General features: G+C 43.0%; 1 protein-coding gene across 19 annotated transcripts in view; it reads right to left on the bottom strand.

Annotated features, from left to right (window-relative positions):
* Nucleotides 1-12,381, bottom strand: part of BAZ2B (bromodomain adjacent to zinc finger domain 2B) — a 319,623-nt gene that overhangs the window by 110,363 nt on the left and 196,879 nt on the right. For all 19 annotated transcript variants that reach the window (XM_066575975.1, XM_066575978.1, XM_066575966.1 and 16 more), the window contains one exon: nt 10,948-11,091. In XM_066575975.1, coding sequence (XP_066432072.1) covers nt 10,948-11,089 — 142 coding nt within the window. In that variant the 5' untranslated portion in view covers nt 11,090-11,091. The remainder of the gene's footprint in view (nt 1-10,947; nt 11,092-12,381) is intronic.

Genomic DNA, 12,381 nt, shown 5'->3' with positions numbered 1-12,381 from the left:
TGACTTTTATGGCTTATTCTGTGGATAGGCCATAGAAGTCTGAGAATGGAATACCCCTATTTTAAAGGGGGTTTTAAGGGCTGGTGTATTTGCTCCATGTCACCATCACTCTGTGGGGCTTTTACTGTACTTGCTCAGACCCTCACCGATCCCAAGAATGGGGGCCCTGTGTCCTCCTCCTCCTCACTGCAAGCTTAACTGCACCTTCCACAGGTGAGAGGAGATTGACTGGAATGGTGGCCATGCACATGCCGTGCCGTTTCATTGATTTTTAACCAGACTGCTTGAGATAGCCAAGTACAAGCCTTGGGCTTTTTCCGTCAACCCCATTGAAATGAATGGAACAGCGGCTGCGGATGCGTGACCAGCACTCTATTGAATCTGATGTCACTGCGGATGAGAGAAGCATCCCCACAGTGACAAGAAGAGGGGTACACAGGACCAGTTTCTTGGAATCGGCAGTGGTCTTAGTGGTGAGACTCCACTGATCAGACATTTATAACTTATCCTATGGATAGGTGATAAAACTTAATTCTAGTACAACCACATTAACCCATCCCTGCAACCAGTTAACGCAGGTAACAAAACGTAGCATGTAATGCCGAGTTATTAAATTCATATGGTATATTCCTGCAGAACCCCTGTAAGGCGCTCTATACTTTTTTCGTGTGCTGGATGTCAGCTTTAAATAACTTCATATGAATATATCATTAAAACTCATCACTTTCAGGTTCCACCAGTTCCCCGCCTCACACCAGGCCTGTCTTCATACTCCTCATTCTGTTCGGTACAAATACTCTGGTGACTTATTGATGTTTTAAAGTTTTTGGTCCCCTGAAGGACCCTCGATAGAGTTTGCCTGTGTGTTATCTCTGATTGTTGTAATGTACCTAGAGATGGCATTCTTCTCAGACAAGTACATTGAAAGCACAAAGTCTGTATTCATCCCTCATTTTCTATTGAATTGTGAATAATCTTAAAGGGACTGTGTAGTTTAGAAAAATGATTTTCATACACCCTATTAAGGAATTCTGATTTAGTGGAGAGGGATCCTCTGTTTAGAGTCCTCATCCCTTGGCCAATGTGGAAAGCAGCTACAAATGGCATCTTTTCCTCTCGAGAACCTATTGCATATTGCACAGACAATACAAATGATTTGAATTGGCACTGTGTAATGCCCAATTTTCCCTGTGGAGGTGCTGCAGGGAAAATAGAACACTTGCTGTAAGGCTTCTCACAGATAACTGTTGAACACTGGAAGACACTTTGTGATAAGTGTATTGTCAAGTAGGGATCATGCTAAGCAGAGGATCCATTTAAAAGGACAGAAAGAACTGAGTCCCACGGGTGGTTTCCAGTTGTGGAGAATATGCGTATTTCAGTCGCGTAAATACGCTGCATATTTACGCAACTGAGATACACATATGCCTGAGTGAATGAGCCCTAAAAGAGCCACTGCGGTGATATTTTTCTCCATTCATTATGTAACTAGTCCTCTAGTATACATAGTTCTCTATCTAAAGCTTCCTGGAGTCCTTCTCCTCAGGTGGGTCATATCTTCTCATTCTGGCTAGCCCAGACTGATTTTTTGTTCTCTCAAATAGCCAGTCACATAATAGCTGTTTGATAGACCCTACCAAACAAGCTCTTTAGAGGGAGATACACAAACTCCTATCACAGTTACTGCTGATGAGTAAAGGCTCCTATCACACAGTTGTAATAGAGGAGATGATAGTTCAGCATCCTGACTGTATAGTTATGGTTTGTAACTTATTTAGGTGAATATAGAAGGTAAAGTTGATTACAGCATCTTCCCAGCAGGCAGAGATGGTACAGGCTCCAGCTGTTTATGTGATGTTGTGCTGCTGCATTATGGAACTGATATCACAGAATAGTGAAAAAGAAAGCAGGCCAAATCTCAGCCTCAAGATGGTGCCTGATAAGCACCAGACAAGAGGCTGCACTGCATGGAAGTGACTGTGATACACACAGGAGATGTCCAGCGTGTGACAGGAAATCAGGTGAGGGGTGCAGTGATAGAAAAATGTGTTTTTACCTGGAGTGGCCCTTTAACTAGCAACACCTCTTCTTCGATACTTTAATTAAGAAGCAGTGAAAGCAAATATGAAAAAAAAAATCTGTGTTAAGTAGGAAGCAGACCCATTTTTTGCCAGATTTTAAGGGTTCTTTCCCCTATATCCAGCTATCCATTCTTTTTTTCCTCCATTGTGGTGGTAACAAAATGCCAGAGGGAAACTGATACCAGAACTAATCTAATAGTTTTCTGAGACCATTCGTGGCATCCATCGCATGGCGAATGTCTTCCTGCGCCAAATAGAGAAACATTGTATGGTTGCAGACTCCGGGCAAATGCAAAAAGTGCACAAAAAAGTCAACAGTTGTGTGCAGCTCCGGTATAAAGCAACTGGATGCAACTGATATATGTGCACCCGGAATAACAAGACAGTTTTAGAAGCGTGTAAGAAGACTTGCGGACTGATTTATAGGAACATATTTTCTTTTTTTCTCTCTTGTTCATTTCAATGATTAATGAATAAAAACTAAAAATGTATTTAGTCCCCCGAATCACCAGATGCAGGAATAAATATATACAGGATAAAGCATACATTGGAGCCTCTGACGGAAAGCTTGCATCCTTTGTGACACTAAGTGAATTTATGTTGTTCTGCCTGTAGCAGGAGAATGTATATTAATGGCCATTTCCATTACGGACTTCTGCTGACATCAGTAAGCACTTTGCACGTGTCAGTAAAAAAACAGGATCTTTTTTTTTTTCCTGCCTAGGATGCTTACCTGTTTCCTTCAATAGAAAGCAAAATTAAATAAAACCAGCAGACAGAATTGCTTACGTGTCCCTTTTGCAGCACTATATAAAACCACAGTGCTCAGTGTTGTGCAAACGCACTTGCGCATTAAAACAGTAAAGAGGGTGCAGAAAGCATGTTTGCTTTTCCTAAATTAGTTCTCCGTTCGTTGCCGTGTAATGCTGGAGTAGTTTAATGACATGTCAGTAAAATGCCAGGATGTTTAATATACCACTTCTGTCACTGAAAATGTCCTCCGAGATTAAATAAAACGGGTTTTATGGTAATAGGCATAGTAAAATAACAGAACGAAAACCAAAAATACAGAACGAAAACCATATTGAACAGAAACCCAAGGCTCAGAGGAAGATTTTATTTGGGGCCACTGTCATAGTAAAGTCATGCTGGTAGCATAGTCTTTTGTAAGAGGTACTGACTATTATGCTACCATAGCGATTTTTACGCATGCCTTGTAATAATAACGTAGGTCTGAAAAAATTTAAATTCAGGTGACCCTATATATTTCTTTATATTCCTGTAATATCTCGGAAACCCCATTTAAAGGAAGACTTCTGGAAAAATTGATATAAGTGCTGTCTTCAACTGCCAGAAGAAGCTGAAAAAGGTCAAAGGAGCAGAAGTGGCTACTGGTGTATCTTGTCCACACCGGAAGCTAGGGCTTTGACAACCATTAGCAGGAAGGAACGCCCCTGTCAGGCCCCTAGCTGCCGATTGGCTGCATACCTGTCCAGCCGGGGACATACTTACAGCTGCCCGCACACTGTGGAGTCCAACGGGGAGACTGACCGGCTGCCTGGCAACAGGGTTCGGCAACCAGGGCAGATGGAAATCCGCAGTGGTGCTTTTGGCACGTCCAACCGTGAACATTGTGACAACAGAGCAGGGACCACACTGCGGAGGCAGACAGAGTAGCAGCACCCAGTACAGATCAGAGGGCGAGTGACCGGCTGCACGCCAGGAGGCTGCTGCCGGCAGCTGTGAACGAAGTGCGCAGATGTTGTGTCGGTCCCCCCGCTAAGCCATCCAACCATGCATCCTTTTCAGGCAGTTGGGAAGCAGGTGAGCAGACACATGTCAGGCTGTTCGAGCGCCGTGGCTGGGTCACGGACAGCCCAGGATAAAAGCAGAGACAGGAGAGGAGATATGGGACACTGTTAGGAGCGGGGATGGCAGGGCAGTGGGTAAGTGACAGGCAGCATCAGCCAATCACCACCTGTGTGCGTCTCCTGGATGTCCAGCTGTCATACCCAGGTCTCCGTTCATTCTTCCGGTGAAGACAAGATACACCAGTAACGCAGAAGTGCTTCGAAAGTGAAAGTCCCAGTACACTTTAAGTGTCATATTTTTATATGCATAAATAACTAATTATTAGTATTATTTATAGCACCAGTGTTTCTGGTGGCGCAATGCGCCACTTATAATATAAAATAGTGAATGACATCATCACATGTAACTCCCTGAAGAACCTGTGATGATGGTTGGAGTTGGTCAAACTTTCCGACGACCTGTGATGACGTCACCATCATGTGATCATGGACGGAGCTCAGAGCTCTGGTGATTCAGCTGCTCGTGGGTGGTATGAAGAGGGTGAAATCGTGAGTGGTCTGAAGGACCTGTGATGACGTCACAGTCATGTGATCAGGGGCAAAGCATATAACTCACTCGATGAAGGACCTTTGATGATGTCACTGCCATGTGATCAGGGGTGGAGTATGTAACTCACTCACTCACAGACAAGTGGTCATTAGTCCTTTGATTACTGGGTGGACCTAGTGCTTTAGAGAGGACCTATCTTGCTCTCATGTCAGCAGGGGCAGCTGCATAAGCTTTGCAATCATGGCCTTTTTGACACTGTCATGGCACTTCTTTACTCCCTACTTACCCTCATTCCCCCATATGAGCTATCCTTAGATTCAGCTCTGCACACATTGAATATGTCAAGTGGGTGGCTTCCTCCACTTAATATCAATCAAATGTGACATCAGTGATTGACAGTGAATGGTGCGAGCTACGCACCTGAAACATTGAAAGTAATAGGAGCTGAATCTATGGAGAATCCGTACAAGGTAATGGAGGCGAGTAGGGAGAAAAGAAGAGCAGCAATAGCATCAGTGGGGGCACAGCTGCAAAGTTATGCAGCTCGCCCTGCTGATAGAAGGACCTGGCAGGTCTTTCTTAAAGGGGTATTCCAGGCTATCTTAACGGATGATCTATTCTCTGGAAAGGTCATCAGTAGTTGATAGACAGGGTCCGCTATTCGGGACCCTGTCCATCGGCTGATCATCTGACCTGCTACATTCTGCAGTGGGTCAAATGTCATCATCAATGGTGGCACCATCGTGGTGCTCCCAGTGCTGCTCTTGCTTTCTCTAACCATTGCATTGGGCCGGAAGATCAGCTGATGGACTGGGGTCTGTACTGCCGCACCCCAATCCATCAATTACTGATAACTTATCCAGGGTAGAGGTTATCAAAATTATTAAAAATAGACCAAAAAGCACTTTTAAAGTGGTTGTCTGAAAAAATACAGGCTTGAACCATGATTCTTAGAATCTAGCTTTGGCGACGACTATTGCTCATCAACTGGTTAAAGGGGTTCTGACATCAAAAAAAAAAAATTGTACTCACCTTGCCTGGCCCGATCGCCAGGCATGTCCCCTCCAGCCGGCATCTTCTTCTGTACCTTTAAAGCAGAGCAGGAGCGGTCAAAAAGACCGCTTCCTGCTCTGGTCCGTCCGTCAGGCACTTCCGAGGTCAACGGACGGACCGCCACAGCAAGCACGTCACAAGCAGTGCTTGCTGTGGGCGGCCCGTCCGTCCGGCTGAACTCCGGAGTGCTGCGCATGCGCAGTGGAGACGCAGCCCGTCCTGACTCCTGTCAGAGGGCACCTCTCCACTGCGCATGCGCGCGATCCCGGAGCAGCGCGGCTCGTGCAGACAGAAGAGGAGGAGCAGCGCCTGCCGGGAGATGACCCCCCGATGTCAACAACAACAGAAGACAAGGTAAGTATTATCTTTTTATGCTTTAGCAGCCATTAAACCATGGGTTCCCTGGGTCCATTAGGCAGACCAGGGAACAATGGCTGCTAAAGCATAAAAACATTATTTATGTCAGAACCCCTTTAAGACCTTATGTACACGTGTTAAAAAAAGGCTGATTTTAAAGCGTTCGTATGTCCATGTGACATCCACATGTGCTGTGTGTGCCTGTCATTTTATATCTGTGTGATCTGTATATCATTTGTTAGTTTCTTTTCACATGCAAAAAAAATTTAAAAAATAAGGCAGCTCAATTTTTTTTTTTAATTACTTAGCAATGATCAATGAAAAATGGTGCACACGCATGCAGACCCTCTATGTGTTTTTTTTCTCTGCGCTTATTGACATAACTTTTTGGTTTCTGTGGCACAGCGGTCCTACTGAGGTCCCGGAGGACTTAAATGCAATCTTTTGATGCCGGTTATCAGTCATTTCAGTTTTATTCTTCAGGTTTACCATCCTTTCAGGCTTTCCTTTATGAGAGTACTCCAATATTTATGAAAAGGAACATAGAAAACTATACTTTCCTATTAAACACTTTACAAAATTTCCTTAACGAATGTAATGGTTAATGTGCTTCACTTATCCTTTCCAGACGTTTCATTTAAAAAAAAAAGTCTTTATTTAAATGTAACTATTGAAATACTCCATAATCCCCGATGAAACACATTCCTGTGGGCAGAGTTTAGTTCTCAATAGGTATATTAAGCTCATGATTAATGTTCTAGCAGAGAGCTGACATTTTAAATACTGTTTTTCCTGTAATGTTGATGAGACTTATTCCCTTCTGAAATGTCACTGAGAACAGGCAGCGCACACGCAGAAATATACATATATAGAGGTAAATAAATGGGGAGTAGACAGCATTGTGTGATAGATGAGACATATAAAACCACACAAAGAAAAAAAACCAACCAGATCGTATTATCTGAACCAATATATTACATTTATTATTAATTATGCAGTCTTTTAGGATTGCAAACATTTGGATGGACTTAACATTTGGGCAAGTATGGAGCAAAGGAGCTCCTATGGGACCTGGCAGATAAAGTGACTTCTCACAGACAATGGGCCCAGCTGCAAAATGATCTTTAAAATGAGTATCCACCCTTGACTTAGGTCCCAAATATTTTACTTGCTTTAACATCTATCCACTTTTTGACTTTCTAGGTCCAAAATTCTGTACAGATTAAAGCAGTTGGTCAGTCTAGATACAGAATGCCCAATTGTGTGTTAAAGTAACCCTCCGGTTTCAGGACAACATGTTTTTTCCTGGGACTGGAGGGGTTGGGAGTATATTACCTACACTAGTCCTTTGACATCCGTCCGATCTGCTGCTTCTGCCTTAGTTTTCGGCAATCCAAAATAGCCACTACAATTTTTTTATCTAGCTAATGCACACTGCGCACTGCTCTCTGATTGGCCATTGCTGATCACAAGGGCAGCATTATCCAATCACAGAACAAGTATAGTGAATTGATAGTCAAACATTACCAATGCATACAGGGGCATTAAGTAGTCTGAAGATTGAGTCAGCCATCTTGGATGTCGAAAAATGGGACTCAAAACCAGCAGGTTGGACAGACAGTAAAGAAGAACAAGTTCAGGTAATAAATATACTACCCAAGCTCTCTGGTCCCAGGACAGAATTTGATCCCGAAACCAAAAAGTTGCTTGGAAAGTCTTAAGCTGTGTGAGTTTTACAACAATATGTTATGTTCTTTATTTTAATGTTCCATTTGTTGGCAGTTCAGGACAGGGAAAGTAAGTGGGAGGCTCTGCAGGTAAGTTGGGTGGAACGAAGGAGGCGGACATACATATATGGAAGGGTGTGTCAGATGCCATGTTGTGTGGTGCTGCGGAGACTCAGCAGAAGATACAGGAGAGCTGCTAAATGCAGAGTGAGTCAAGGAAGGCAAATACCCACTAGGCCAGGTACAGCAGAGTTCCAATGGTACTCAGGTAATCTTCAGCCGACCTGGCACACCAGATGTGTTCAGGTGTGTTGCAGGGCTATATAGTAAAGAGCCAGTTCAATACAGAGGACTTTCCTGGGCCAGCTCCAGAGACTAACAAGATTTGTGGACTCTTAGGTGCCCTGCCAAGTAGTGAAGTTCCGAAATCGCCAAGTGTTGTAACGTTTAAGAATTGTGTCCAATTGTGTCAGTGAGTGAGGTTGCCAATTCGTTGTGACTGTTCCTAATTTAAGATACAGGCGCGCTCCTCCACCAGGTCTTTACAAAACTTCAGAATAGTCAGCTTGCTAATAAATTAGTTTTAGAAGTTTTCCACCATTTTTCCAATCGGTGAATCCATACCCCATTTTTGTGACACTTCGTGCATAATATGGTTCACAGTGGAACATTTGACAGGTGTCCATCCAGAACCCCCAGTGAAAGCTACTGCAGGTGTGCTGGTTTTCTCTGCGCCTGCACAGGTCCTACACAGTCAGGAAGCAAACGCATGCGCAGTGGCTTTCATTGGAGGCTGTGGATGGACATGTCTTGTCATGTCTGCTCCTCCTGCCCTGATAGAAGAATATAAGAAGCACTGCAGTAAATGGAGAGAGGGGAGGCCTTGCCTAAAAGTGAGTCATTCGTCTACTTCCTGAATGTTTCACATTTGTAAATGTATCAATTTGAAGGATAATTATATATTAGATAATTGCTTACAAAATAGTTCTTTGTTACTATATTATAGACTTATTATTGCATTAAAGTGACTCTTCGATTTGAGGCAAAATTCTGCCTAGGGACTACTTGGTAGAGGGGGTATATTATCTGCATTTCATCTTCTCCTGTCTCTCCATTGCGCTGGTTCTAGTCATGTTTTTGGGCAGCCAAGATAGCCACCATCGTTTTCTAACTAGACTATACACTGTTCTTTGATTGGCCAGCACTGATCATGTGAGCAGAGTTGGCCAATCACAGAGCAAGTATAGTAGTTTAACACTATCAATGCACTATTGCATTGCCTAAAGACAGGCGATAGACAGGCCGCTATTTCTTATATTTATGGACACTATTGTACCCCTGGATTAGTGTATTGCCAATGTGGTTCCAATATAGAAAAAAGGGGTCAAGAAGAGAGCCTGGTAAATACAGGCCGGTAAGTTTCACTTTAATAATTGGAAAAATATTCGAGGGGTTTCTGAAAGATGCCATCCTGGAATACCTGAAGGAGGACAACGGAATTACTTCTCATCAGCATGGGTTCATGAGGGGTCAATCATGTCACACCAACTTGATCAGCTTCTACAACAAAGTAAGTTCTAGGCTGGACTCAGGAGAGTCCATTGATCTCGTATATTTGGATTTCTCAAAAGTATTTGACATTGTGCCACATAATAGGTTGATATATAAAATGAGACAGCTCGGATTGGGCGAAAATGTGTGTATCTGGGTAAAGAACTGTCTCAAAGATAGAAAAAAGAAGGTGTTAATAAATGGTTCATACTCTGATTGGCCCACCGTTGCTATTGGGGTGCCACAGGGTTCAGTATTAGGCCCCATTCTGTTCAATATATTTATCAATGATTTGATAGAAGGACTGCACAGTAAAATATCAATATTTGCAGAAGATATGAAATTATACAGGATAACTAATACAATGGAGGACAATATTCGGTTGCAAATGGACCTAGATAAGCTGGGGGTTTGGGTTAAAAAATCAAAATCAACATAGATAAATGTAAGGTTATGCACATGGGAAGGAGTAATGGATGTCACCAATATACACTAAATAGGGTACTGATCGGGAAAAGTGATATGGAAAAAGACCTGTGGGTACTAGAGGATTGTAGACTAAACTGGAGTAACCAATGCCAGACAGCTGCTGCAAAAGCTAATAAAGTCTTGGGGTGCATTAAAAGAGGTATAGGGGTGAGGGACGAGAACATTATTCTCCCACTATATAAGGCACTTCTCAGGCCCCACATGGAATACTGTGTACAGTTCTGGACACCGGTGCTCAGGAAAGATATTCCAGTGCTTGAGCGGGTTCAAAGAAGGGCAGCTAAATTAATAAATAGAATGGGAAGACTTGAAATACCCAGATAGGCTATCAACATTGGGATTGTTCTCCCTAGAAAAAGGGGTGATCAAATAACTACGTATAAATACATTAGGGGACAATACAAGGATCTCCCCCATGATCTGTTTGTACTGAGTACTGTAGGCTGTATCCGCATGGGCTACAAACTCTCACTACAAAACATCGCTACAATGTGAAGCCCATGGTTTCCAATGGGTTCTTTCACATGAGAGATGTTTTGTAGCAAGATTTTGTAGCCCATGTGGATACAGCCTTAGGGTAACAAGAGGGCATCCTCTACGTTTAGAGTAATGAAGATTTCATCACAAACATAGAAGGGGGTTCTTTAGTGTAAGAGCAGTGAGACTGTGGAACTCTCTGCCTGGGGACATGGTGAAGGCAAAATCGATAGAGGAGTTCAAGATGGGACTAGATGCGTTTTTAGAGCACTATGATATTACAGGATATAGACATTAAATAACCAGCAGGTTGTTGATCCGGGTCTTGGAGTCAGGCAGGAACTTTTCAAATGTTGATTCAGGGACTATTCTGACTGCCATTATGGAGTCGGGAAGGAATGTTTTGGGGCTAAATGGGCTAAAATGGGCTAAAGTGGCTTCTGCCTCATTGGTTTTTTTTTGCCTTCTTCTGGATCAACAAGGTAGGGTGGAAACAGGCTGAACTGGATAGACATTTGTCTTCTTTCACCCTAACCTACAAGGTTACTATGTAAAGTACCATCACCAGAAAACAGTTCCAGAACTGGTGCAACAGAGGGACGAAGAAGATCAATGCAAGTAATATACCCCCTCCATCCTCCAGTCCTAGGACAGAGAATTGTGTCCTAAAACCCACTGGGTCCCTTTAATGCTTCACAGGACATCAGATACCTATGAAAACATCCGACATCAATAGTCTGTACCACCTATACAAAAGGACACCAAGTATTAGGACCCAAACCAAGGCTTGTGAACCCAGAGCATTGTCAGTCTTTCCCCATGTAGACAGTTTCTTCAAAAATGACACTTACCACAAGCTGTAATTGAGGAGCTCAGAGGGGTGATTCCTGTAGGAAGGCCTCCTTTAGTCACCACTGATGCTACAGATGGGGTGGAAGGCGAGGAAGAGGTCGCTGACGATGGGTTTGATGTTATCCTCTCTGCAGACTCCATGTCTGAAAGAAAGCATTAACATATTACATATATTTCAATAGACAAGGCTGAGAATATAAAATGGGTGTAATTAAAATCCTACATCATGTTAAAAGAAGAAGTCCAACAATAAGGCATAAGTAATACTGGCCATAGACATAGTGGTGGAGCCAAGGAAGATAGCTATGGGCCAATTGGTCATAGACATAAGAAGATCCTCGACTCCTTTTGAAGATCCACTATGTATATTCATCAACTGCACATAATCTTAAACTTGCTACGGACATATAAGAGTTGTCAGCTGAACAGCCGTTTTTAGCATATGACTGCTTAGGCTTTATTCACACAGGTGGGTGCAATCTTGGTTAGTAGAAAACTAAATGACTCACTGCCAGTGTATGTGCATTTTACATTGGTTTTTGTTCGGTGTTTGCATTGTTAGCAAGTTTAATGAGAAAGTTTCCTTAGTTTTTCATGTGTGTGAAAAAAGGAAGGTAGCTCAAGCTCAATTGATATCATTTGAAACTTCCACTGAAGTCAGTGGGTGCATGAAAAAAATCGGAACGCACTCGAGTGCATACCATTTTTATTTTGAATGCACCCATTGACTTAAATGGGCAAATCTGGTCTGAGAATTACACTAGAATAAGGCATGCTACAATTGTTTTACACTGACCATCAGACTGGGAAAAAAATAACAAACAAATGTGCATACAGTGCCTTTAATAAGTCCGAGTTCTATGTGTCTTTAAAAGGGGTTTTCCACGCAGTGCCTAGAAACATTGGGGTTGGAGCGGAAGCCACTGCTCTGACCCCTTATTAGTGGCTAGCGCTCATTATAATTGTCATTACAAGCACAGCTCCCATTGATTATAATGAGAGCTGCAGCTGCAATTATGAGAATCGGCTGCCACTCAGGGATCGGAGAAGTGGCTTCCGCCCCAGCAGGGTGTCTCCCGGCACTAACAACGGACTCTGCCTGGAAAACCCCTTTAAAATCGTCTGTTTGAATAAGCCCTTAATGTGCCTGGTCAGCTTTATTCAGCTGGCATAAAAGGACGGATGAAAATTCAACCCTCCAAAGGAAGATATCAGGAGGCAGTTGGGCTGCCGTAGCGACATTAGATAGACAGCAAATTGAAATTGACAGAAATCCCCCCAAAATAGCTCATGTTTCAAGCATTAGAGGGGCATTCCCATTTATTCACCCATTTATATACATTTACAGCATATCCCTAAGAGATATGGAGACTGCAATGGCTGCAGATCGGCAAATAGGGGTCACAAGACCCCCGTCATCCCAATACATGAGT

The sequence above is a fragment of the Eleutherodactylus coqui genome, chromosome 8 (genome assembly GCF_035609145.1).
Source record: "Eleutherodactylus coqui strain aEleCoq1 chromosome 8, aEleCoq1.hap1, whole genome shotgun sequence".
Taxonomy (NCBI): domain Eukaryota; kingdom Metazoa; phylum Chordata; class Amphibia; order Anura; family Eleutherodactylidae; genus Eleutherodactylus; species Eleutherodactylus coqui.
Note: the sequence above shows the minus strand (reverse complement) of the source record. Positions and strands in the feature narration are given on the sequence as shown.